Genomic DNA, 27,905 nt, shown 5'->3' with positions numbered 1-27,905 from the left:
GCACTAAGGTCACCACTTGATGCAAGACAGCTGCTAGAGCTCCAGCCATTGCATATGTTTGCAGACTGGATTTCAAAGAAAGGTCACAAAGAGAAAAGGGCACCTCAGGCTTAAAATTGCCACCCTTTAAGCTGCCTTCCTGAGAATCTCACAGAAAAGTTTCCTTCCATCTCATTGGCACAGACTTGGTTACACAGCTGTACAGCACAGATCTTGGGGTTACGAAGTGTTGTCTATTGTTTCATGAGGCCCTGTGCCCAGCTAAACAGTGATGCTCTGATTTATGAGGATGTAGAGTGCAGGTGTTGCAGAGGCAACAGCAACCTCTGCATCATTTCCCTCCTGTCCCTCACAGGGAGGGAAAGTCTATTTCCTCATAATGGACCCTGAGATCCTGCTCTCATCTCTCACCCCTCCAGGGGCCCTCCCCAGACATGCCATCTCTGCTGAGCCAGGCTGTGTGATTTCCTGAGGGTGACCTGTGGCCATCGTGTGCCTGGACCTGTTGGCGCTGTCATTCCCCCTGGAGAAGGAGGGTAGCTCTGACTATAGGGGTGAGAATATCATGTCTCAACTTGGTCCACATGAGACAGAGGCCAGATTCCCCATCACCAGAGTGAGTGACGACACTGCTAGGCATTATTGCTGCTACTACCATGAAAGGCCCACCTGGTCTCAGCGCAGTGAGTTCCTGGAGCTGGTCATGACAGGTGAGGATGTCTCTGCTCTGCCTTCAGGTTTGCTCCCAGGTCCCTAGACCCTGTCCTCAGCTGTGTCCTCTGTCCACGGGCTCCCCTGCCCTCCTGCTAACCCCAAGCCCTCTGGCTCTCTCTCTACCCTCTGCACACATGTCCCTCTGCCCTCACACCTGGTTCAGGTCCCTGGAGCCCTGGCCCCATCTGGACACCACAATGGCCTGGACGCTCAGCCTCAGCACTGGGGTGGGTATCCCCTGCTGGGCTGGGTGGGGAGTGGACTTGCAAAGATTGGATGTTGGAGAAACTCCTTTCAAGGAAATGTGTCTTTCCTCTCAGGATGGTGTTAAATCACCTTTTCCACTGGATCAAAATCTACGGGGGCCCCAGGCAAAGTGTCCCCTGTGGTGTGGTCCACTTTCCACTGGGCAAGTCACATGGTCCAGGGGGGCCTGGGCTGGATGGTGCTTTGGGGAACCTTTGGGATGAGGCTGTCCCTGCCTCTGTGTGTGGTCAGTCTCTGTGACATCTTGGACTCAGGGTCCAGAGAAGAATTTTGCCATCCTCAGGGAGGGAAGATGGGAGGAAAGGAGAGGGGCATTCCCAATTTAAAGATGACTGCCTTCTCTCCCTTTTCTCTTTATTCTGTTGTGACTCAGACATCCCCTGGCTCAGATGCACAGTGTCCAGGGGTGGACCCCAACATCCAGGCCTAGGGGTACCCACCTGGTTTAGCCTGACCCTTTGACGCCCCCATTGACCTGAGGGAAATGTAGGGTGCACAGAGGCCCTGCTAGGTGGGGTCAGACTCCAGAACTCTGACCCTATAGCCGGGTGAAGTGGGTCCCATCCAACCTGTTTATCCATGGACCAGGGACCAGCCGCTTTGTGCTGATGTAGAGAGGGGTGTCCAGCCCCTCAGGTGAGTGGAAGCAGAGACAGTGCTGTCCCTGTGCCCCCTTGTCTTCCTGTCCTCCTTCTGGGGATTGTGGAGGGCATCATCTATACTTGATAGGTGAAGAGAAAGAGGCCAGGTGGGTGGACACTGCTGGGTGGCCAGGTGAGGGTCCAGGCTGAGCGGACAGACCGAGCAGCTCAGCTTCAGCCCTTCTCCTGCCCTGTCCACAGGAGCCCTGGAGAACTCAGCCCCCAACACTCAGTCCCCTCCGCAGCTGGGGACTTACAGACCTCACCTGGGGTGTGCACTACTAGGGGCTCTGCTGGGGAGTGGGCTGTGGGCGGTCCCTCAGCCCTGCCCTGATTGCAGCTGGGCCTGGGTTTTAGCAGGGTGAGGATGACATTCTCTGATCACTGCCCCCTACATCCTCCCAGCTCAGTGCATCAAGTCTGTCCTGGGACAGACAGAATGTGTGGACCCTTCGAGGAAGGGGTCTTCATGGGTGAGACCCAGAGAGAGTGACAGTGAGAGAGAGAGAAGACAGCATCGAGGGGAAGTGCGTGTGTGTATGTGTGTCTCAAGTCCATAACTATACATTGATATAGATATGTAGGTATGGTTTTAAAATATTATAGACTCTAAAGTCCACAATGATATAAATATATTTTGCATGAATCCTTAAGGGGATGCAGATCATGTATCATTCATCCTTTAAGGGGATGTTGCCTCAGCGTGGGGAAGTGGTCCTGACAGCAACTGGCCTGAGTCCCCACCCTCTCTGTCTTCCTGTCAGTGTGACAGGGGTTTAGTGGCCCCACTGTCTGGACCTCAGTTTGTCCATCTGTGTGAGTGGAGTCCTATCTCATCCTCTCCCTGTGCTATTTGCGTGGAAACTTCCAGGAGGAGGACAGCCCAGCATGAGGCCTCTCTGGACCCTCCCCCATCCTCCGCCTCTCTGCCCCCACATACATAATGGTCCTGGTCCTCTCTTGGCTTTATCAGTGTCTGTGAGGCTCATGGCTCTGACCACAGAGGGAGGTACTTCCCCATGTGCCTGCCCACTGAGATCTTAGCAGGACCTCCAGATCCTGGAGTTCATACAATCACCACCCTCATGAGAGGTCGGCTCCCAGGGACCCACCGGAACTGGGGATCCCAGCACAGACCCTGCCCCAGCTCATAAGCTCCCAGAGTCTGTTTCACTCAATCATCCAGGCCCCAGGGAACCTCAGATATTATGAAGGAGTAGGGTGGCCAAGGGAAGAGTGAGCAGAATCATCCTTCCTCTTAGGGGTGGAAACAAAGGGGCCATGCTGACTTCATCCCATTCCCACATCCTCTCCCTAGATGCTCAGATGCTGGTCTCTGAAGCTGTGAGTGGAGAGAATGGGAGAGCACAGGTGAACCAGGGGACAAAGGCGCTGGGGTGAGGTGGGAAGAGCAGAAGCAGCTCCACTCTCCTGTCTGGAGCTCAGGGACCCTGCAAGTCCCAGTCCCTCACCCAGAGCCAGGACAGCCAGCTCAGGGCTGGGAGCACATGAGGGCAGTATTCAAGCCAGGGGCCCCAGCCTCTGGCGCCTGCACTGAGGGGGCAGGGGTCCTGCTTTTTGCACTGGGCAGGGTGGATGCTCACTGGACAATGAAATCTCCTTGCACCTTCCTACAGCAGAAGCCCTGTCGCCTTCGGGGCATGAGAACCAGGAGTGGGGAGGTGCCCCTGCATCCCTGAGCGGGGTTGATCAAAGGCAGGTCTGAATTTATAAGTTGTACCCAGCTCTCGGGTCCTCTTGTTGACTGTTTGTGGGACCTGGGGGGTGTGGACCCAGGGATCCTGGGGTGGAGGAGGGGCGGAAGGGACCAGGGGAGGCGGGGCCTGGATAATCCCAATGAAGGGAGAGTCTCGGGAGGGCTCAGGATGCGAAGTCAGCCTGAGAAGAGGGAGAGGCTGCCCCAGACATTCACAGCCTTTTCTGACTCCTAGGAACCCCCGTTGAAATCAGCCCCCTGACCACAGAAGTGGGCTCCCAGACAGGTAGGTCATCTGGGAATGTGCCCAGGGGAAGTGCTGGGTAGGGACAGGTCCTGGTGTCAAGTAGGGAAGGAGCTCCTGTCCCAGTGGTCCTGGGCTGGGCTGGGTCTTGTCCACTTGTCAGTGATCGCCCCATCCTTCTGCTTCCAGTGCCCACCTCCCAGAATTACACGGTGGTAAACTGTGTCCGCATGGGCCTGGCAGGTGTGGTCCTGCTGATCCTGGTGGTGATTCTGGCAAAAGCTTGGCACAGTCAGCGCAGATCCCAACATGGACCACAGGGATGGAGACAAGAGGGTGACCACCAGAGAGATTAGACCCCAGGGCCCCAGGGATGGACATCCCCAAGGCTCTGAGGCTGACACTGGAGCCCAAGGAGACCCAGCGCCCACTGTGGGCTGGGAGTTCCATGGTGTGCCCCAGGCAGGCTGCCCCAGGGGACTCAGTCCCTGTGGTCAGAGGTGCATGGGGTGCAGCGTTGGTGTATCCCAGCTCCTCCTAGGTTTACCAGTCTCCAGTCTCCAGTCTTGGAGGGTTTGCCTCTGCATCCAACACTCATGATCACAGCCTCTGCCTCACTCCTTCCTGGGTCTCCCTTCCCTCCAAGACAGGATCCCGGTTCCCTCCAGCCTCTGCCTCCCTCTTCCTTTTCCTCCTTTTCCTGCCCATTTCAGAGGCTCCATGAAGCTCATTTGCTCAGTGTTTTCTCCTTGCCCTTTGGTGATGTCAGCATCTGGGGCTTCCCTTCCACATCTGAGCAGAATTCTCCATGTTGGAATTTCCCATGCCCTCCTCCTCCTGGAGCCCCACATTCCCAGTTGCCCACTGGGAACCAGGAAATTGTCCCATAAGGCCCTAGCTCTCACTGACATCTGTCACCTGCCTTACCCAGGGAGGCCCCACACTGCACCTGCCCTGGACCTCCACACATCCCATTTCTCCTCTTCCTGGAGTGGGCTCTGCCCTTCTTGATCATCGTCTCCTTGTGTCCCCACTGTCTTGGATCAAAAGTCCAGGGAAGGAATGAGAGTCAAAACCACAGTGAGATGTCACCACATACTTGTTATGGTGGCTGTGATTAAAAATTAAAAAAAAGGGAAGTAATCAGAGTTGCAAAGATGTGGAGAAATCAAGCCGTTGTGCACTGTTGGTGGAGATGCAAGATGGTGCAACCACTGTGGAAAATGGTGTGACACTTGCTCAAAAATTAAATAGAGTTACCGTGTGGTCCAGCAATTCCACTTCTGGGTATGAAGGCAAAGAAATGAAAGCAGGGCCTTAAGCAGATATTCATATATTCGTGTCCACAGCGGCATTATTCACAATAGCCAACATAATCACAAGTCTCCTTAAATATGGAAGAAAGAAGCGGAATAATCAGTGTCAGAGTGATGCAACGTGAGAAGGACTCAGCTGGCCAGTGCTGGGTTTGAAGATGAGGAAGGGGCCACACGTCAAGCATGCAGGTGCCTCTAAGAAGGTGGAAAAGTCATGGGAACAGATTCTCCCCTCAAGTCTCCAGGGAGGAACGCAGCCCTGCAGACCCCTTGCCTTTAGCCCCATGAGACCCATTTCAGACTTCTGACACCCAGAGCTATAAGATGATGAATCTGTGTTGGCGTAAGCCTCCCCATTTGTATTAATTTGTTACAGCAGAGGAAGGAATTTCATACACTTGGAGTCCGACACTCTTGGTCTCAGGAGGCCCCCAAGCTTCTGGAAACTGACTCAGGTGCAGACCATTCCTTACAAACTCTGACCTCACCCCCTGACATTTCAACCAAAACCTCTGACCAGGAGCATCCTGAAGCCCAGCCTGGCACACATTCGGCCCCAGAGTCTGGAGGACGGGCTTTGTCTTTGAGGCAGTGCTGAGGGGAGCGGGTTGTACCCAGTGCTTGGAGCCCAGTGTGGCCGGGATGCAGGATAAAGGATGAGTTTCCCCACTCTCACTGAACATTCCCTGTGAGGCAGGGCTGAGCAGGATGGTTCTCCCATGTCCACTTCCCTTTTCTCAGCACAGACAAGTGACAGGTGAGGGGAGGGTCACTTTGCTTTGACTCAAGGCTTCTCTCAGGACCTGTGCCTCTCTGCTCATCTGACTCTGTGTCAGTCTCTCTCAGTGAGTGACAGGGGATCTTTCAGCACGAGAGCTGCCTGCAAGGACCCCCTGCATCCCACTCAGAGTAGGGAGCGTCCTCACTGTAATTTTTGGCATCCAGCTTCCCAAACATGGCCATCGAAGGCTCTTCCAGCTTCCTGCTGTGCTTTTTGAGATGAATCCACTGATGATTTGAGCTCTGTCTTGCTGTCTGGATTAAAATGGGTTCCCAGGCTCTTCTTGTGTTCCTCCTGCGCTGGACCAGGAATCCAACTTCTCTCCAGGAGTTCTTGGGTTCCTTTTGGTGGGGAACAATATTAGAAAACAAGATCTGGTGGTTATGTGAACTCAAGGCTACTGGGATTTTGTTCTTTATGGACCGCTTAATATTCAGGGAGGATGCAAAGTGTGAATTCACATAGACATTTCCAACCCTAGTTAACACCACAGAGTTTATTAGCTTTTTGTGTTATTCTTGTATCACTTATATTTCAAACCCCAATTCCTAATAAATTAACATGGTGACTTTTTTCTCTTTACCCTGTGACTCTGTTGTGAATTGGATATAAGCTTATCTTTGTTTTTATTCCTTTATATTCATGTTAGGGTGTGTTTTTCCCATCTTTTGTAATTTAATTATGTGTTTTGGAATAAGTAGAATAGTTACAGGTTTCAGAAGTTAAAACTACATAAAATGGCACCTTCAGAGATGATCCACTTCATCATATTCCCTTCTCCCTGTGCCTTCACATATTGGAAGTAACTGTTTTTGTTAGTTTCTGGTTTTCAGAATGAAAAAAATGTGAAAAATAAATAAACATATACATGATCTTATTTAGCTACTTTCTTAGAAACAAGTAACACATTCTATATATTGTTCTGCATCTTGCTTTCCATCTTTCCAGTTTTCTGTTGCTCCTGTAACAAATTACCACAAACAGTGTTGAAAACAACACATTCGTGATCCTACAGTCTATAACTTAGAAGTCTGACACGGGTCCCATTGGGCTAAATCCCAGGTGTCTGCAGGGCTGGGCTGTTTTCCGGAGGCTCCGGGGGTGAATCCATCCCCTTGCCTTTCCCAGTGTCTACAATTCACCCACATTCCTCAGCTCAGGGCCCTTTCTCCATCTTCAAAGCCAACAAAGGGGGCAAAGTTCTCAGGCTGCTCCTCACTGACCCCGTTTCCATCATCACTCCTCTTCTCTGCCCCTCCCCTCCTGCCTCCCCCTTCCACTTTCAAGGAGCCTGGTGATTACATTAGGGCTCACCTGGAGGATCCAAGGTCATCTCTCCATCTCAAGGTCCTTAATTCAGCCACATCTGGCAAGTCTCTTTTGCCAAGTTAGCAAATTATTCACAGACTCTGGAGGTTAGGATGTGGGATCTTTGTGGGGCTGTCATCCAGCTCACACACCACACATTGTGGAAGTCACGGCACAGCAGCTCACACACATCCTCTGCACTGTGTTTATGCCTGTTTGGTCCCCCAGATGCTTCAAAATAGTTTCCTTGCTTTGCTTTTTACAAATGAGGTTTTGATGACGCATATTGTACAAATGTCACTCCAGTTGTCATCATATGTCTCCAAGACAGATTCCTAGAGAGAAGATTGCTGTGCCAGAGTTTTACGGACAACACAATCTAGTGGATTTTATGAAACAGGTGTCGTGCCATTTTTCAGTCCTGTCAGCCACATGGAGGAAGAGTGACTGCTTCCCTACGTCCTTCCGGGAGTATTCGTGGGCAAGTGTTGGAAATGTCGCAACCTGATAGAAAAGAAACGATTTCTCAGTGCACCTTTCACCTGAAGTTCTCTTGTTATGAATGAGCTGAGCATCTGTTTACATGAGTGAACATCATCTGCACGTACTTGATACGAATTTGCAGTTGATATATTTTTATTTGCTTCAGATTTTGCTTTTGGTAACAGTTTTATTGAGGCATAACTCACATACTATACAATTCACCCTCTTTAATGTGTGCAATTCAATTGTTTTTTTCTTTTTAATATATTCGCAGAATTGTGTAGCTATCGCCACAGTCAATTGTAGGACATTTTCAATACTCTAAAGGAAACCCCATAGCCATTGGCAGTCTTTTTACTACTTTCCCCTTTACCCCAGTCTTAGGTAACTACTAATCTTTCTGTCTGTATGGATTTGCATATTCTTTTTTTTCTTTTTTTTGAGGAAGATCAGCTCTGAGCTAACATCCGCTGCCAATCCTCCTCTTTTTGCTGAGGAAGACTGGCCCTGAGCTAACATCCATGCCCATCTTCCTCTACTTTATGCGTGGGATGCCTGCCACAGCATGGCTTGATGAGCGATGCCATGTCCACACCCAGGATCCGAACTGGCCGACCCCAGGCTGGGAAAGCGGAAGGCGCGAACTTAACTGCTGCGCCACCCCGCTGGCCCCGGATTTGCATATTCTTGACATTTCGTGTAAATGGAACCACACAGCAAGTGGTCTTGTGTTACTGGCTCCTATCGCTTAGTATCAAGTTTTCAGGGTTCTTCTATGCTATAACATGTATCAGTACTTCATTCTCTTTTGTTGCCAAATATCATTCCGCAGTATGGATACACCACGTTTTATTTATCTGTTCATATATTTTTTGTCCATCATTTTAATAGGTAATAGGTTTTTGCCCATTATTTTTCTTTTCTAATTTACTATATTGGATAAATTAACCCTTTCATGTAAGTAAACTTTTTTGTAATATATGTTTACGTATAACACATTATACTTGAGTGTCTACTCTTTATTTAATTTATTTTTTATTATTACTTTTTTATTTTTTTAAATATTGGCACCTGAGCTAACAACCATTGCCACTATTCTTTTTTTTTTCTGTTTTTTTTTCCCTCCCCAAATCCCACAAGTACATAGTTGAGTATTTTTAGTTGTGGGTTCTTCTAGTTGTGGCATGTGGGACGACATCTCAACACGGCCTGATGAGCAGTGCCATGTCCACGCCCAGGATTTGAACCAGTGAAACCCTAGTCTGCCGAAGCGGAGGTACAAACTTAACCACTTGGCCATGGGGCCTGCCTCTGGTCTTATTTTTATCAGCAAGAAAATGATGGCTTGTTTTTTGGACTCAAGTTTTCTCCCCAATCAGAAGAAAGGAGCTCAATTTTGGACACGGCTCCACATCTGAGGATGAGCTATTCCATTCCCCAGCATGAACAGACTTCAGACTCACAGGCAGCCACAGTGCCCTTTCTCTGCTCTGGAAGATATTCCTACTGCACGTACGCATCGTCTCAGTGCAGACGACCCTTAGCTGGTCCCAGAACAGCATCGGCCACCCGGCTTTAGCTGTTGATCACCACTGGGCATTTCTCATCCACTTCTGGCACTTTCATTTCTCTCTCTTTCTCTGACCATGGCCACGTCCTTTGCAAGCATCTTATCCAGAACTTCTCTGTGTTTGGAGCTAAGGGGGGAGCTCTGAACATGGGCTCGATTGTCCATCTCGACTGGACGTCTGACACCACAGTCAGTTCTTTTTAAAAAATTTATTGTGCTGAGTGCACTTCACATGAGATCCGCCCTCCTAACAAAGTCTTACGTGTGCAGTACAGTCTTGTTAGCTGTAGGCACAGTGTTGTACAGCGGTTCCCTAGAACTTACTCATCTTGCGTAACTGAAACTTTATGCCCATTGCACAATTGATCTCCATTGCCCTCTCCTCTCAGCCTCTGCCTACCACCATTCTACTCTCTGCATCTGTGACTTTGACTGTTTTAGATACTTCTAAAAGTGGAATCCTGCAGTATTCGTCCTTCTGTGTTGGGCTTATTTCACTTAGCATAATATCCTCCAGGTTCATCCATGTTGTCACAAATGGCAGGATTTCCCTTTTCTTGAGGCTGATTAATATTCCATTGTGTGTATACGCGTGTGTGTGTGTATACACCACGTTTTCTTTATCCATCCCTCTGTTGTTGGGCATTTAGGTTGTTTGGTAAATGAAGTTACAGTGAAGGAACACAGGAGTGCTAATTTCCCTCTGGGATCCTGATTCAGTCCTTTGGGATCACTATCCAGGAACAGGATGCTGGATTACATGGTAGTTCTATTTCGAATACTTGGAGGGAGCTCCATGCTGTTTTCCACAGGAGCTGAACAATTTTGCATTCCCACCAACAGTGTACAAGGGTTCCAGTTTTTCCACATCCTCGTCAACACTTCTTCTCTCTCTTTTTTTTTTTTGTTAAGTAATAGCCATCCTAATAGATGTGAGTGGTATCTTATTGTGGTTTTGATTTGCATGTTCCTGATGATTAGGGACATTGAACACATGGTCAGTTTTTAAGGTGACCCCTATACAGATGGGTACTAGGTTTTTATGTTTTGTAACATACAGCTCATATTTCCCTCCTGTTACACATTTTCATATTTCCTTGTATTTCTCTATTTCGAATAGGTAACTAATGATGAAATTAGTCACCGAAAGTCTGTCTTTTGGTAATCTGACCTCTGCCAGGAGTGTGACTATATCACTCTGATTCACAGATGGCCATTCAGGACCGGGAACAGCAGACGTTTGAAGGAAGGAAAGAAATCCCCATATATGGAAGTCCTGAGAAGGGGCGTGATGTTCCCTCAGGCACACCCAGCTCGTAGGTGGACAATGAGGACAACTCAGGATTGCAAACTGGGTCCCCACCCTCTCTCTCCAGGAAGGCGGTCACGCCTGGTCGGCACAAGCTTGGGGTCCAGGTGACACCTTGGATTGGGTCTCAGTTGTCCACAGGGAAGCAGGCGCCCTCTGGAGCCACGAGCAGAAACTGTTCCCCTTCCTGCAAGCCAGCTGGTGGGAAAGCCTCGAACTGCCCACATCCTGTGGGTCTGTCTGTTCTGCCAGGTTCTGTGTCTTTGTCCATCTGCCCAGCCTTGTCCAATGGGAGGCAGCATCATGACCATCACCTCTACAGCCCTTCTCTGTCTCGGTGAGTTTTGGGGAAGAGAGGGATAAACACCCGTGTGGGAGGGGGGTGCCCTCTCACTACCAAGCTGTCATCTCTTGGAAGACCCCATGAACTTGGGAGGCTCAGGGCAGGTGGGGATGTGCTCAGGATTCAGTGGCCTCTCACCGAGATCTCTTTCAGGGCTGTGTCTGGGCCACAGGACTCAAATGCATGCAGGTGAGTCCATCCCCAGGTGTCCCAGGATCTGCCTCCACCTTGGGGACAATGTGAGCCCCTGCACCCGGGCATCTGGAGGGTTGAGAAGAGGAATTCTAAACTGATCAATGGGGCACATGTGTGAGGGACCCAAGGGCTGAGAGTTAGGGGAAACTGAGGCACAGAGAATACATGGACTGTGACCTCTGTCTCTCCTCTAGAGACTCTGCTCAAACCCATCATCTGGGCGGAGCCCAGCTCTGTCGTCACTCACGGGAGGCCCGTGAGCATCTGGTGTCAGGGATCTCAGAAAGCCAGGCAGTACTACCTGTACCAAGAGGGGGTCAGGGAGCCCTCGAGAAGTGAGTTTCCACTGGGACCCGGTGACAAGGTCAAGTTCTCCATCTTGCACATGACCGACCACCTTGCTGGGAGCTACCACTGCTCGTATCGCAGCAGAAAAAGCTGGTCGGTTCCCAGCGAGACTCTGGACTTGGTGGTCACAGGTGAGCCGTGCCTTGGGAAGGACCTCCCTTCTACAGCCCAGCCTTGTTGACTATCTGGGGCTGCTGGTCCCCTTGCCCCGCTTTTTTATTATAGTAAGAACATTTAACGTGAGATTGACCCTCTTGGTAAATTTTTAAGTGCACAATATAGTATGGTTAGCTACCGGCACAACGTTGTATAGCAGATCTCTAGAACGTAATCGTCTTGCAAAACTGAAACTCTGTACCCCTTGAACTTCTCATGTCGCCCTCCTCCCAGCCCCTGGCAACCACCATTTGCTTCTACGAATCTGACTATTTTAGTTTCATCATTTAAGTGAGACCATGCCTCTCTTGGCATGATGTCCTCAAGTGCCCTCTCCCCTGTACCACCTCTGCCTCGTTCTCTCCCAGGAATGTTCAACAGACCCACCCTCTCAGCCCTGCCGAGCCCTGTGGTGACCTCAGGAGACAGCGTGACCCTCCAGTGTGGCTCACAGCAGGGATTTGACAGGTTCATTCTGTGTGACGAAAGAGGAGAACACAACCCTGGACGCCTGAACTCACAGCGCCAAGCTGACGGGTGGTCCCAGGTCCTCTCCACTGTGGGCCCTGTGAGCCCAGGTCACAGGTGGGCGTACAGGTGCTACGGTTATTTCTCGACTTCTCCCTATGTGTGGTCTTCCTCCAGCGACATCCTGGAACTCCTGATCTCAGGTGAGAAATTCACAGCATTGCCCCTGAACACCCTGGGTCTCCAGACAGATAGAGAGGAGCCTTGTCTCAGGTGGATCATCAGGTAGGATGAAGTTGGGATGAGAGAAGTCAGGACTCTGGGAGCCAGAGACACAGAAGCGTCAGAAGTCCGGAGGCCCAGGGGAGAGGGACATGTGTCGGGGAGCCTGACCCTCTTGGAAATCATGAACACCTTTTCTCCCAGGTGTGTCTAGGAAACCGTTCCTCTCAGGTCTGCCAGGTCCTGTGGTGGGCCCTGGAGAGAAATTGACCCTCCAGTGTTGCTCTGATGTCGGCTATGACAGATTCGCTCTCTTCAAGGAGTGGGGACATGACCTCCCCCAGGCCCGTGGCCAGTGGCCCCAGGCTGGGCTCCCTCAGGCCGACTTCCCCCTGGGCCAAGTAAGCAGCTCCCACGGGGGCCGGTACAGATGCTATGGGAGACACAATCTCTCCTCGGAGTGGTCAGCCCCCAGTGACCCCCTGGACATCCTGGTGGCAGGCGAGGAGCCTCACCCCATCCCACACTTCTGTTTTTCCTGGGTCTCAGAGTGGCATCTTGGGGTCTTCTTGGGAATGGAGGGTGGTGAGCACAATCAATGAGACACAAGGATGGCATGGGATGAGGAATCTGAAGATCTTAGGACAAATGGGAACAGTAGGAGAATGAAAGCCCTTGAGTTGAGGGCTTGAGAGGAATCACAGTTCAGGTCAAAGGACCGGGGGACAAAGATGGAGTTTTCCCCTAACACCATGGACTTCTCTCTCCTAGACTTGTTTCCTCACGAAGAAGCTCCCACTCTGTCAGCCCACCCAGGCCCCACCGTGGCCCCAGGAGAGAACATGACACTGCGGTGTCAGACCAGGAGGTTGTTTGACACGTTCTATCTGTCCAAGAAAGGGAAAACCTGTCCCCCACTGTACCTCAGGTCTCAGTACCAAGATGGGAAGTTTCAGGCAAGCTTTCTCATGAACCCTGTGACCCTGGACCACGGGGGGACTTATAGGTGCTACGGGTCACTCAACAGCACTCCCTTCCTGTTGTCACATCCCAGTGACCCCTTGGAGCTCGTGGTCACAGGTGAGGAGCTGTCCATGGCCTTCTTCCTTCTCCATCTCATCCCATCTGTCATGCTGTCTGGATAATCCCACAGCATATGACTTTCTCCTGTGCACCATGTCTTTCCCACCTCTGCCGTCCTCCAAGTCCAGGCCCCAACACCTCCTGCTGGGCTCCTATTCCCACATGTGGAGTGCACCATTGCCGAAAAATCCGAAGTGGTCTTTATTCTTCCTCTTCTTTAATGGCGATGCATTGATGTGGTACAAACCTGAAACTGTCCACAAATATTGTACAGAAAGAGTACATCACCTTTCAGTCTCTGTTACCATTTGCCCATCCCACAGCCCCCTCCCTTAAAGTCAACCACTGACCATATTCTTCTATCTTTTCCCCAAATATTCAGGAAAATCCTATAAACATATCTTCCGTCAACACCTTATAAACAGTTCTGAACTCTTCTATTTTAAAAAAATGGACTATTGCATTCTAAAGAATCATCTGCTATCAGCATATACAAATTCATTTTAGACTTTTTAATGGCTGTATAGTATTCCCTTGATTGAAAGTATCAGCATGTATTTATCCAATGTCCTGTAATTTGGCATTTTGTTTATTTCCAGACTTTTGCTATTTCAAACCATCCTGTGATGAATATACTTGTACCAACCTAATGCGCAGGGATATGTGGAAAGAATTACTCCTTATGTCTTGGTTAAACTTTTACAATAGGATAGTCTAGGCAAAGGACACAGACATTTACTATGTGATGAATATTGGCAATCTCTCTTCACATGCCTTGCTCCTTTTCACCGTTCAGGTTTTGATTTAAGATCCTCCTCCAAATAAAATCGTAGCTGGTGATCCTATTCAAATAGGTCCTATCCTTTTATCACTTACTATAATTTTTCAAGGTGTTTTAACCAATCCTAACGGTACTATACATTTTTCCACTTATAGATCTAACTTATCTGTTATACTTTTTGCTGCTTAATAATTGGTATCCCCTACCAGATAATATATTCTTTGAAAGTAGAGGTTGGATAATTATCCTTTATCATCTTTACCAACACACATGTGTGCCTGTGCGTGCACACATGCACATGCATGTTTATGTGTATATGTGTATATACACATACATTCTCTCTCTAAATACATACATATGTTTTCTATCTATATGTCTATATATTTAGATATAAATATAGCTAATAAGTAAAATATATATAATATACATAGTATAAATACATTATGTAATGTATACACATATTTTACATGAATATATATCATATATAATACATGTATATAGCATCCAATTGCGCATAAATCTATATCTACATATTGTATGTGTATCTAGATAGTCCATAAATATTTGGAAAATGAAAGAATGAATGAATGAATGAATGAAGTAGCAAAAGAAAACCAGTTGAAGGTTCTTAATGCAGACACAGGAGTGGGGGTGAACTGGCCGAGGCTGGGCAAAGACTGGCAGCCCCAGGCCTCCACTCCTTTGTGTTCCCGACCCTCAGGAGCCCCTGGGCCCGAACCTCTCATCCATGGATCCAGGATTCTCAGCTGAGGATTAACTCAGGACTCTCCTTTCCAGGAGACTAAGCTTAGCTTGGGCTATTGCTCCAGACTGAGAAGACAGCAAGAAAGAAAGAAACTTCAAGAGTTTCAAACTTGTTCCCTCTCAGCTTGTGGCATGGGGTGTGCACAAACACTTTTAGGGTTATCAAGACCCCAAAACTAATTCTAAATCTGAAGAAATCAGATACAATAGGGTTGTCACCTCACCTACATGTGCAGAAGGGGTCATTGTGAGAGCACAGGAAAATGCTGACTTGAGTAGGGAGATTTAATGATGCAGATCTCGGGGGAATGCTGCTGAGAGGCTTTCAGCTCCTCACCCTCTCTGCTTTCCTGATTCTCAGGGGCTCCTATTCCTGTCACCCCCTCAGTGCAGACCCAAGACCCCACGAGTGGTAAGTAACCTAACCTGTTCAGCTTGGGGAGCAGGGTGCAGACAGGGTACATAATTGGTTCAATAAGAGTGGGATCTAAACCTTCACTCTGGCGGCTGTGTGGAGTGTGACCTGCCCCGTCTTCCTTGACTTCTTTCTCCCATTGTCCCCAGGCCCCCAACTCCCAGATTACACAGTGGAGAATCTCATCCGCTTGGGTCTGTCTGGATTGATCCTGGTGGTGTTGGGGCTGTTGCTATTTGAGGCGTGACACTGTCAGAGAAGGTCCCCAGGCAAAAGCAAGAGGTAAACTGAGGATGGAGCTGTGCACACTCTTCGGGGTTTGTAGAACCTTAGGACAAAATGATGCAAGGTTGTGATGACAAAGAAGGTTCTGGAGAGCTGAAGGTACGAGACAGTGAACCCTGTGTGAGGACCTAAAGGCAACGAAGCAGTATTGTTGGCAACTGGCAATGATGGAGGCTGGGAATGCTCCTCTGAGAAGTCTGCTCCACCATGAGTCTTGCCCCTCACCATGCTGTCTCCTCAGTGTCTGGCTTCTCTTATTCCCCGACCTTGAAGACACAACACCACGCCTACAGGAAGAGTTTGTGTCCATAACTCCACTGTGTCTCATGCTCTGTTCCGCCATTGTGTATCACAGATGTCTTCTTTATAGCATCCATGTTCCCTTATATGACTTGCTGAGTCTCTGTGCCTCCAGCTCTGAGTGCAGAGACTCAGCTAATGTGGTTGAGTAACTGATTGAATGGGCTACAATTTATGTCCAGCCGGGAAGGTACAAGCCCAGAATGACACCCCAACACCCCGTCTGGATTCTGTAGGCTCCTCTCTCTTCACCAGATGTTTCCCTGGGGGCTGCTCCCACAGCATCCACACCTGGAATCAGCAATCTCTTGTGCGACCTCCTGCAAGTAACAGCCCATCTGTGAGCCTCTGTTGCCTTCCTGTGTCACTGGTAGTGATGGTGGCTCCTTCAGGGCTGTGGCACCAATTAAGTGAGACTGTGAATTCCAAGGTGGTAGATGCAAGTTTGTTGTTTGTTTGTTTTAATCTCAAATCAATTGTTGGAGAGGGGACAGAGCGAGTAGAATCTCACAGACTGCTGAGATGTATACAACTTGCTTCAGCCAATTTGGGGAATAGTCTAGAATTATCTGATGAAGAGATGCACACCTATGACCAAGCAGTCTCACACCTAAGGAGGCTCCCTAGGGAAATCTGTGCTCACGTGCCCAAGAATATAGGCTCTGGACACGGGAGAGGAGCATTCTTCCCATTAGCCAAAAACAGTAAACAACAAAATTCCATCAGTTGAAGAATGAATAATGTTTTTGTTTTACTTTTATACAATGGCATGTTAAACAGCAGTTAAAAATGAATAAATTAGTACTACAAACAAAAATACAGATCAATCCTGCAAACATAATGGTGAGTGAAAGAAGGAAGCCAAAAAGAATGTGTGCAATATTATCGCACTGCTAAAAACAGGCAACACAAATGATTTAGAGAGGCAAAAACTATGAAAAGGGGGTGAAGTGATTAACTTAAAATCACGACGATGTTACCTACACACATAATGAAGGAAACTCAAGAAGATTCTGGAATGCTGGCCATGTTCTTTTTGACTTGCCTTTGGTTATACCTATGTTTGATCTTGATTATTATTAGTAGTTAATTTTGCTTAATGCTCTTTCTGTACATTTTAGTCTTCTCAATAAAAAATGCAATAAATTATAGAGAAGTCTCAGCATAACTTCAGGGTGTAAAGTAGGGTATTATCACAATAGAAATTATTGCTGGAAACCACATGGAAATAGCAGAATGTCTGAAACCTCAACCCAAGTTCAGGTCTAGAGAGGCATCCAGTGTCCCGGACCCTTAACACCACATAGGATGGACTTGCATAGGTTGGACTTCTGACCTTTAACCCTCATAAGAAGGGTCAGTCTTACACGGTGATCACGTACTTCACATCTGATGCTCTATTTTATTTTAAAACTTCTTTGTTAAAATTATCCATTTGCTCTGTTTAACAAATAAAATACAACATTTTTAAATATTTTTAATAATAAATAAAATACAATATAATTTTTAATAAACAAAATACAAAATTTTTAAATTGGTAAATAAGCCTGAGCTGTAAAGAAAAAATAGGCACAATAACCAACTACAATATGTAGCTAAAACTCGAATTATAAAAACTAGAATAATTAGCTTAGAAAGTTGTATACACAACTCTGAAGGAAATATTATTCATAAGATAGAAGAAACTACAAAAATGATGCACAGAAAAATAAAATAATTGAAAATGTGAAATAGTTTGTAATAGGGTAACAACTGGAAATATTTCAGAATATTTATTTTTGTTATCGAGGCATAATTGACTGTTAAAAATTGTATAGTGTCAAGTGCCACATAATGATGTTTTGATCAGCAACGAGCCACATATAGGATGGTAGTCCCGTAAGATTAGTGCCATAGAACCTAGGTGTGTAGTAGGCTCTACCATCTAGGTTTGTGTAAGTGCACTCTACGATGTTCACACAACAAAATCGCCTAACCATGCATTTCTCAGAACATATTTCTGTCATTAAGCAACACATGACTGTCTACTTAAAGTGTACAGTTTGATGATTTGATATACATATACACTGAAAACAATAACCACAATTAAGCTAATTAACATATCCATCACCTCTGATAGTTACCACTATTTCTTCTCTCTCTTTCTTGTTTTTTTGGTGAGAATATTAAGATCTACCCTTTTACGTGATGCTCTGTTTTTTTTTTTAATTAAGATTATGATAGTTAACAACCTTGTGAAATTACAGTTGTACATCATTATTAGTCATGTTGTAGGTGTACCACTTCACCCCTAGTGCTCCTTTCCCCTGGTAACCACCGATCAGTTCTCTTTGTCTATATGTTAGCTACCACCTATGAGTGGAGTCATACAGAGTTTGTCTTTCTCTGTCTGGCTTATTTCACTCAACATAATACCGTCAAGGTCTATCCATGTTGTTGTGAATGGGACAACTTTGTCCTTTTTTATGGCTGAGTAGTATTCCATTGTATATATATACCATATCTTCTTTATGTGATGCTCTGTTTTAAATCCAAGCTCCATTACTTACTCTGAGTGGGACTATGAAAAAGATACTTAAATCATGAGTGCCTCACATTCAACACCTGTAACACTGGGATGGTAGGAGTGCCAACCTTATTCGCTGAAAAGTTCCAAAAAGATGAAGTATCAAAATTACTAAGAAGAGGAGTCGGCATCCTTTCTCTGTAACAGGCCACATGGTAAACAGTTTAGGCTTTGTGGGCCATATGGTCTCTGTTGCAACTATGCATCTCTGCCATCTTAGTGTAAAAGCAACCATAGCGACTATGTAACTGAATGCGTGTCACTACGTTCTGATAACATTTTATTTATAAAAGTGGGTAAGGGACTAGATTTGGCCCATTGGTCATAGTTTGCTGATCCTTGACTTAAGGAGTAGATCCTGGCATATATGACTTTTGTTCAAAATATATTAGCTATCACCATTACCACCATCAAAATCAGCATTTTCATTATCACCACCACCACCAACCACAACAACATCAAAATTATCACCAGCATCATCATCACCATCACCATCAGCATTAATGTTATCACCATCTTCGTCATTACCACCATCGTCATCATCAATATTGTCACCATCGTTGTCATCATCACCAGCATCAATATTATCATCATGCCTTAACTATGACATGACATAATGAACCTTTGTTCAAATAAAAAAGATATAAATCTCCAACGTTTCCCTCTCTCCAGGCTGGGAGTAAATTCAAACCCAGACATATCCTGAAGGAGAAGTAAAACTCTCTCTCTTCCCGTCTAAGTTCAGCAACTCTTTCTAAACGGGAGATAAAACAGACAATATCCTTAGGTTTTGCGAAATATTGAAAAGACCATAATAAAACATTGCTGGAATAAATACTTCAAGGCCTATTCGTAGTATTTTGTGGGGTTAAGACGAGAGACACTGCAGGGGTACTGAATGTTTTCTACTGCTTTCGAGCTTTTCTCAATCAAGCAGAACCTGCTGTGCTAGGTCAGAGGCAGCATGAAGTACCCCAGGAGCCCCGGAGAGAACTCAAAGCCTGGGGGGTTATTCAGAGAAGGCTTCCTGGAGGAAGCGATGCCTAAGCAAGGGCTTGGAAAATCAGTAGGAGTTTTCCAGTAGATGGAGAAGACAAGCTTCATAAGAAGCAGTGTATGCAAAGAATCAGATTGCTGCAATAACGAACAGGGTAAGAGAAGTGCAAATATTTTAATGTGGTCGCAGTGAGTGAGATACAAGAGAAAATAATGAGAGCTGTGAGTTGGCAAGGAGAGACTTGGAGGTGCACTGAGAAGCTCAGACGATCCTGTATACAGGGAATGGGCCAGGTTCAAGTGGAGAACTCGCAAATTTGAAGATCAATAGCACCATTCATTACTTCAAATTCAGATCTGAACATAAGGGATACTTTGATGTTTCCAATGTGGTGGCGACTTCTCAGATAACAGCTGATGACTGACCACACTACTGAAGCTCCAGAATCCTGTCCCGTGTCAGGAGCCATGGAGAGGTGGTCAAGCAAAGAGCTGGAGAGACTGGAGGGGGTGTCTGGAGCAAAGCCAAATATAGCTGCTCCCACCTCCTTTGAAGCCATGCTGGGAAGTGGGAAATCTGCACACTAAATCCTTAAAACGTGAACAAAATCTCTGATTCCAAGGGAACTCTACACCTGATATGAGGATCTCAGAGCAGTGCTTAGGAATTCTTGAGGTTTTCCAATGGATTCTACAACTGGATCACGTAATGAGAGAGGATGCGGAGAAGGAGAGAGAGGTCTTGATGACCCTACTCCTGCTGAGAGGAGGAGCAAGAGAAGCACATACATAATGGAGATGCATCATCTACGTGTGTATCTGGAAGGGGTGAGGGAGAGGGAGACAGAGACAGAGACAGAGACAGAGATTAACCAAGTGAGAAGTGAGCTCCTCACATCCAACATCCTGTCCCCCTCCATATCATCTGCATAATAGGTCCTGAGTCTCCTTCTCCTCTTCATTCTCCATAGGATCCGTGTCTTGGGGGAATTCTGGATCCCGCCCGGCAGAGGGGAACAACAGCAATATTGCTTCTCTGTCACGTGCTTAAGGGTGGAGGAATTTGACCCTTTGGATACATGGACCTGATATCTGGCCTGCCAAATACTGCTCCAGACATCTGGTGGTTTGGCACCCATTTCTCCTGGGTGACTGAATGCAGAGGGGTTGTGGTGGTAATAAATCTAATGAAACAGCCACAACCTTTAATATGCACAGAATAAAATCTAAATCAAAGGAGCCAATCTGTCCTCTAAAAACCTGGAGATACTTAGTGCTTTGGAAACACTGCATGTGTGGAGTGTGAAAATGACACAGGGAGAGAATAGATCAATTGATGAAAAGTATTTTTATGGAAAACTGAACCCCCTTGCTCTTCTACACCCGAAATACAATCTAAAAACTTGGAGTGCCTTCCTTTGAAAACATGGAAAGCTCAAAAACAAACTCTTCCCCCTATTGTGTTTTAGTTAGTCCTATTGTAACATCTGCTTGATCATTTGGTTAACCCAACCAGTAACTGGGGATGCAATGAGCACCTCATAAATAAGGAAATATGGATTTAAAGCAGAGGATTTCATTGTCCAGGGGCCAATAGCCTTCAACCGAAGGAGTTTGAAATGAAGTCTGGATAACAGCAAATACAAGATTAAATGTACCCTCGCGCTTGTAAATTGGGAGTAAGATCATCAATCTGGACTTTGGGGTTTAGCTCATTGTCCATTGGGTCCAGTGCAGTTAAACAATGCTTGGGGATCAGGCATAAGATTTATTCTGTTCTGAGATAAATCTCTTCTCAGTCCCTCTGAATTGATAGTCTGAAGCAAGGAAATGAGGATGTTATGCACAGAGCAGAGAAAGCCAGATTTTAGCACATGCTCAGAATGACCCAACCAATGGTAAAGTTGATCTATTATAGAAAATATTCCACTTGCTGGCATTTTGGGATCCCCCATGTATCAACAGGCTCCCCAATTGATCAATCTTAACTAAACCTAATCAGAACATGAACCTCGCCCTGGAGATGCTACTTGGAGTTAGACTTGGGAACATCTTTCCCAATGTCACAGGCCATGTAATTGTAAATGAAACATGGGCTCATATAAGTTCCTGAATACTCGTGCCCCCAAGTTACAATGGAGGTTAACCATGTATTCCAATTAAGTAGTGTTTTGAGTGTCTCACAAAGGCTTGATTCTCGAATGAAACCCATTCAGGAATCAATTAGACTTAAACACTCCTGTGAAATTTTATTTCTTCTAATGTGTTAGGATTCACCCTTTGAAGACCTTTGCCCATGTTAGTCATAAGGCCTACCTCTTCCTCCCCACGACATCACTTAATTTAGATAATGCCCATTCGTTCTTGTCATTTATCTGCAATTTAAATAATTTAGCTTCCCCTCACCACCTTCAATTACAAATCCATAGAATAGGTCATGTCTTTATCTTACACTTTCCTATTGTTTGACACCTTTCCTCCGTGGGACTAACACTACTTCCCATTTTAGACTTATTCATGTAATCATTTTATTTATTCAGTTTTTCTTATGACACTAGACCTTTCTGAGGGCAGAGAATATATCTGCCTTGCTCAACGTTATCTCTTTGTTTCTTGGGATGGCCATGAGTTGACAGCCTTACGTATTTCTTTTTTTTTTTTAAGATTTTATTTTTCCTTTTTCTCCCCAAAGGCCCCTGGTACATAGTTGTGTATTATTTTTTAGTTGTGGGTCCTTCCAGTTGTGGCATATGGGATGCCACCTCAGCATGGCCTGATGAGTGACACCATGTCCGCACCCAGGATTTGAACCGGCGAAACCCTGGTCCGCCAAAGCAGAGTGCACGAACTTAACCACTTGGCCACGGGGCCGGCCCCCAGCTTACATATTTCTTAAATGAAGAGGGATAAGATTTGTGAATGGTGAATGGATGAATAAACAAGTAAAGTCCAAGAAGAAGTCCTGAATTAGTTAACGTGAGGAATCTTGTGCAGTTAGAGAATGGATCATGTTATTGGAAAAAAAAAACCTCATGGTGTTTTCCAGTCCTTGAATTAGTGTGAGTTAGTTTGAAAGCAAGACCTAAGACAAGGACACGAGTGTGGGTAGTTTATTTGGGAAACAAGGATGAGGGAGAGGGGTGGGGGAGAGTGAAGGAAAACATTCCTGAAATAGGGATGCATGACTGAGTCTCACTGCAGTAGGTGATGTGGGCAAGACTCTACTAGGATCTCTCATAGTTTACAGAATACCTTCCGGAATTTTCCTTCCAGAGGGTGAGACTCTTGGAAATAGATTCATGGGCTCCCACCCCCAGTTGCTTGGAATTTTCCCCAGGGATTGTTAGAGTCTTCACAGTTTTGGGCTGAAATTTCTTCAGATAAGGTCCTCACACCCAAATGTGGAGAGACACATGGGTATCCTTGAGGTTGCATATCGTCCACATGATTCGAGACCTACAGAGCTGTCAGCCAAATACAAGATAAAATCAGCAGTCACCCAGGGGGAGGTGATAAAAATATGTGCTTGGAAACCTAAATTCAATGGATTTAATGCGTATCTACTAACTTGACTCCTAGCCCTTCTGCAACACTCTGCTTCTTGGCCTTCTGGACTATAAGATGAAAGTTATTTACCTTCGCTTCAATCCTGCTTCCTCTTTCCCCTGCCACCCTTTGTTTCAGTTCTGAACTTAGAAGATCCTCTCACCATTTTAAGAAGAACAGAGCTGAGCAACAGTTAGTCACTGCCTAGAACAGATCACAATTCCAGATAATTCCAGGCTACACCCATTGAACTGACGTGTGTAGAGTTGGACAATTGCAGCACTAACATCAGCAGCTCTCTGAGGATGGAAACCACATGCTGGGCATCTGAAGGCACTGACTTAGTGATGTGGAAAAGTAAATGGGCACTGGTTTCCTGCCTGTGCCTTTCTGCATACACTCAGGGATAGTAGAGAGCTCAGATAAGGGTGACCTGGAGTGGAAATGGCTAACTATGACATAGAAAGAAACATGTAAGAATTTTCTGGAAGGCCAAGGGAAAGTAAGGGTCATAATCAAAGGCCCCCCCTGTCCTAGAACATCATCCCTTTCCATCAGCTCTTAAAGAAACTTCTGGAAATCCTGGACTTGAGCAAGAGTTTATTCTTACTGTTTTGTACTTTTAGATTTTTATTTTATGGTATTAGCTGCTCCCCAAACTAGGCATATCATTACAATTATTGCATTTTCACACATTTTTCATTGCTCTCTATGAGCTAGAAAATGAGGCCAGTTGCCAAGAAAAAAAATCGGAAATATATTAGGACTTAGAATAAACTATAGCCAATTCTTTTGTTTTTACTGAGTTTTTGGCAACACAAGAACTTGTCCTCACATGGGCTGTTGTTGTTCTACTCTGGTAGGGATATTGAGTGGAAAGCAGAGTTGAAAAGGCAAGATGAGGAAGTTCTTTGAAGATCTTGAATACCAGGGAGAATTTGGGAATTGGACAAGCATGGGATGTGGGTGAGGAGGGATGTCTCAGGCAGCGAGGGTGGAGGGTCAAGAAGGGAAGCAGATAGAAAGGCCCTGGAGACTCAATGGTAAAAGTCGCTCAACAGTAAAACAAGTCAAATAAGTAGTTGTTATAAAATTACTTATACGAGCCAAGAGCTTCCATATATACAAATAAATCCCAACCTTGCCTTAAATATCAACAACAAAAAAGAAAAATTCTAAGGAATAAATGTAATAAGAAACGTACATAATGTAACACATACAAATACATTCCTTTCAAACATTCCTGAATGGCACACAAATTAGGCTTGAACAAAGGGAGAGACACCCATTGACTCTGCATCATGAAGTGTCAGTTATCCATATGTTAGTTTATAAATGTACTTCAGTCCCCAAAATATCCCAAGAAGCTTTTCTTCTTGAATTAAACAAGTTGATACTAAAGTCCATGTGGAAAATCTAAAATATAAGAATAGCTAAGAAAACACCAAAAAAAATTAGAGCTATAAAGAGAGGAGGGAATTAGTTCAACCAGAAATTAAAACATGCTATAAAGCCTCTGTAATTAAAATAACTTGATGAGGACACGATAATAGAAAAATGCAATGTAATATAAAACTCAGAAGTAGATTCAAGTACATATGGAAATTTAGTATGTGATAGAGATGATACATCAAAGCACTGGGGCACAGACGGATTTGGGGGAGAAAAGGATGAAATTAGAACCATACCTCACCCAGTACACAGATTAAATCCAAATGGTTCAGAGATATAAATGTAAAATGAGACGACGAATGACCAGCAGAAGTGTGTGAAGTAAACACGACTCTTAAAATGTAACTCAGTTATGTGTCAGCTATGTCTTAACAAAGCTGGGAAAAATAAAAATAAGTGTGTTCATCACAAAAATAATATGTAATTCAAAATCCAAATGCAGTCGCAAGAAAATATGGGAAATTGGACACATAAAAATGAACATATCTTTTCATGGCACAAGAAATAAAAAAAGATCAAAACACAAATGGAAAACCAGGAGAAAATATGTCAAAGATCTGTCTATGCATGCACGTCGTATATGTGGATGTTATGTAGAGATGGATGTCAATTATTGAAGAAAAAGTAAGATAGACAAATGGCAAACAATGTGAACAAGAAATTACTAACAAAGAGAAAAACGGCACTTTAACATATGAAAAGCTGTTCAGATTTAGCTACATAAAGAAATGCAAATTTAAACTAAATTGCAATGGAATGTTATCTATTAGGCACAAATCAGATGTCCTTTTACAAACCTGTGAGCAAACTGAAAAGCTCTTATGTTGTTGGTGGGAATGCGAAACTGGACAATCCATACTTAGGGGAAATTGTTATTATCTACCAAAACACCATATGAAAATCATGCTTTTGCCCCAGGAAATGCCTTCAAGGAGTTTTCCATGAAGGAACACCTCCAAATATATGAAAAGATATATCCTAGGTTTAATAATTGAAGCGTGATTTGTACTTGAGAAATATTGAGAAAGAAACCCTAAATGCCCAAGCCACTGGGCTAAATGGACTCAGGTTCACAGTCAAAATGGAGTAAGTTCCCACTGTAAAAGAAAATAGGAGATTATCTTTATAGGGAGTGAGTTTCAGGATGTAATATCAAGTGAAAAGAACAAACTAGTAAAGAGCAGAAAAAATAGTGCTGGAAGAACGTTGGGTATCAACGCGAAATCGCGGGGACAGGAGAAAGTCGAGATGTGTCTGCTAATTATGGCAGAAACAAACACGAAAAGGATTGGCCAGATTCCACAGGCACTTAAAAGCCTTGGGATATTAGAAATAATGTTATTTATATATAAATGAATACATTTGGGAGAAGAGAAGGAGTTTGCTTCAGCATAACGGTCAGTGGCTGCAAAAATTACTAAGTGGAAGTTTCATGAGGAAGGTGCTATGTACTGACTCACAGAGTATCTCCCCACAAATCAAAGGGCGAATAACTTTACAATGTAGAAACCTAGGGGGTGCCAAAATGACCAAGTTATGAAAGCAAAATCACCAATGTGGAAAACAAAGGACATTATCGCATCAGTGGTGTTCCACCTCAAAATGTGGAACCTGAATCTAAGCATGAGGTGCCATTGGGCAAATCAATATATATACTTTGTATATATCTTGGCTTCTTTCTCTCCCGAGTCTCCCCTTTCTCCAACAGATGCTCATGAACCCTAACTGTGAACAATGGCTGGAAGAAAAGGCACTCAAGGTCCTCATTCAGGCACTGGTTTTAAACTTCATTAATCCAAACAGGATTCCATTCTCTAAGATTTGGAGATGAAGACAAACCACTCCGGTGTGGAGAAGGGTAGTAACCTGGAAAGAAACCATTAATCTTCTGATCGTCCAGCTCTAAATCCAGTGCTCACTTGATGGCATCTTTGGACAATGTCTGAAATGCAGAACTGGGAATTTATGATGGGCAGAAATTGTTTTCTATGAAAGGAGAAGTCATACGTCTTGTTTGGGACCACAACAGAGACTGACACATGGGGGAATAGCTGTTCTACTTCTTGCGAAAACACCAGTGTTGAAACACAGACTCGGAGTGATGGATGCCCACAGCATCCTCTTCATTAGCATGGCCTTCAAGACTCTATCCTCTTGCCTCTCTCCACTGACAGGGCAACAAGGAAAATCACCATGATTGCAAAACTCACCACCCTGCTCTGCCTGACTCTGCGGGGAAGGAGAGTGAGTCAAGGTTTTATGATTATCATTTTGTGCTTTTAGAATGAGTCTGGAATTTCACTGTAAAATTCTCTAGAATTTGTCTCCTCAGTGTTGTGTTATTAATTTATGATTTATTAATAAATACTTTAATTTGAGCATTGATGACAAATTAATTAAAAATTATTTGCTACTAATATTCTAATTAGTCTTCTCATTAGTGTGCTATCAATTAATTATTTATTAATCAATATTCTTAAATTAAGCATTGATTGGTCAACCAATTATTAATCACTTACATTAATAATGCATTTATTTGTAACTCAGTGTTCATTTATTGTCTTTTATGAGCTGGAGCACAGTGTGAGAAGTGTTGATGACTCAGCAATGGTAAAATGTGGCTTGTAATTCCATGGGGAGTCTTATTTGCTTAACTTCTTGCGTCTGTCTACAAAATCATTATAACAAATTCTGAATTACACTCCCTACCCTATCAAGGACAAATTTTTATGTAGGTGGGGAAAGACACTGAATGTGTAGTTTGCATAAAATTGGTTCAAAATGCAAAATTAGTCACTTCCTTGAAGGTCCTGGATCCCAGGAGGGAAGGTTATGCTGGGGTCTGTGGATGGAGGGATGAGTGGGGGGTGGGAATCCAGGAGAGGGTAAAGGCTGGGATGGGAGTGGACATTCACCCAGAGAGGCAGATGCAAATCTGCTATCTGCTCTGAAATGGGGCGTCACAGAGTAAGAACTTCTTCCTAAGAGAATTGGGGGTGAGATGTTCTCTCCAACACAGCCTGTTTCTCCAGATGGAAGAAAAAAATGTATGAGGTGTGCACATTCACATTTTGGAAAGTAGTTGTAAGTTGAGGGTGGAGGGAGTAACCATTCCCTGTGTGTAAGCTTTCAAGTTTCTGATCATTTTGTCTCTCATCAGTTAAAAATTATGCCATCACCTTCTTTATTGGTAAAATAGCAGCCTGTTGTCTCCTGCAGATTTCTTCTACTAAAACATTCATTGTTCACCTTACCATTTTGTTAAATATTCGTTTACTTCCAGAGACCCCCAAACCACTGACGTCTGCCAGTCAGAGTGAAGGCTAACAGAGGTGGTGTGATTGATGGAGATCTGCTTTGGGTTCCTGAAACCACCCTGTAGTTATTTCCCTAGTTCTGGAATTCTCAAATGGTACAGACAGCCTCCACAACTGGCACTAGTTCTCTGATTTGTGGAGTAAGAGGTACGATGGAAGGAAAGGCCAGGTGGAAGCACAGGAAACACCTCTTCCAACCAAAATATTGAAACCAAAGTAATCCTGCATGCTCAGGGGATTGCAAAGATTTCTACCACCATCAAGAGCTTGAACAATACAGAGGCAATGATTCCTTCCACATCTGCACGTGACTCACC

General features: G+C 45.1%; 1 protein-coding gene across 3 annotated transcripts; it reads left to right on the top strand.

Moving 5' to 3' along the window:
• Positions 1–378: 378 nt before the first annotated feature.
• LOC102148803 (leukocyte immunoglobulin-like receptor subfamily A member 6) lies at positions 379–20,512 on the top strand. Of its 3 annotated transcripts, XM_070223309.1 has the most exons (13): positions 379–710; positions 2,941–2,993; positions 3,260–3,342; positions 3,575–3,625; positions 7,320–7,469; positions 10,251–10,687; positions 10,847–10,882; positions 11,083–11,367; positions 11,761–12,063; positions 12,854–13,162; positions 15,073–15,123; positions 15,276–15,408; positions 20,245–20,512. In XM_070223309.1, exons 6-12 carry the CDS (start codon positions 10,639–10,641, stop codon positions 15,371–15,373), a joined length of 1,131 nt encoding a protein of 376 aa, XP_070079410.1. In that variant the 5' UTR covers positions 379–710; positions 2,941–2,993; positions 3,260–3,342; positions 3,575–3,625; positions 7,320–7,469; positions 10,251–10,638; the 3' UTR covers positions 15,374–15,408; positions 20,245–20,512. The 3 variants fall into 3 exon arrangements, with proteins under 3 accessions (XP_070079410.1, XP_070079411.1, XP_023506169.2); XM_070223310.1 differs by lacking the exons at positions 2,941–2,993; positions 7,320–7,469; positions 20,245–20,512 and having other exon boundaries at positions 420–710; positions 15,276–16,861; XM_023650401.2 differs by lacking the exons at positions 2,941–2,993; positions 7,320–7,469; positions 20,245–20,512 and having other exon boundaries at positions 425–710; positions 3,260–3,338; positions 15,276–16,861.
• The last annotated feature ends 7,393 nt before the right edge of the window (positions 20,513–27,905 follow it).

This window comes from Equus caballus, chromosome 10 (assembly GCF_041296265.1).
Source record: "Equus caballus isolate H_3958 breed thoroughbred chromosome 10, TB-T2T, whole genome shotgun sequence".
Taxonomy (NCBI): Eukaryota; Metazoa; Chordata; class Mammalia; order Perissodactyla; family Equidae; genus Equus; species Equus caballus.
Note: the sequence above shows the minus strand (reverse complement) of the source record. Positions and strands in the feature narration are given on the sequence as shown.

Coding starts and splice junctions, on each gene's coding strand:
- LOC102148803 (XM_070223309.1), top strand. CDS start 10,639: ATGGGAGGCAGCATCATGACCATCACCTCTACAGCCCTTCTCTGTCTC. Junction 10,883..11,082: donor CAGGACTCAAATGCATGCAG/GTGAGTCCATCC, acceptor TCTCTCCTCTAG/AGACTCTGCTCAAACCCATC. Junction 11,368..11,760: donor TCTGGACTTGGTGGTCACAG/GTGAGCCGTGCC, acceptor GTTCTCTCCCAG/GAATGTTCAACAGACCCACC.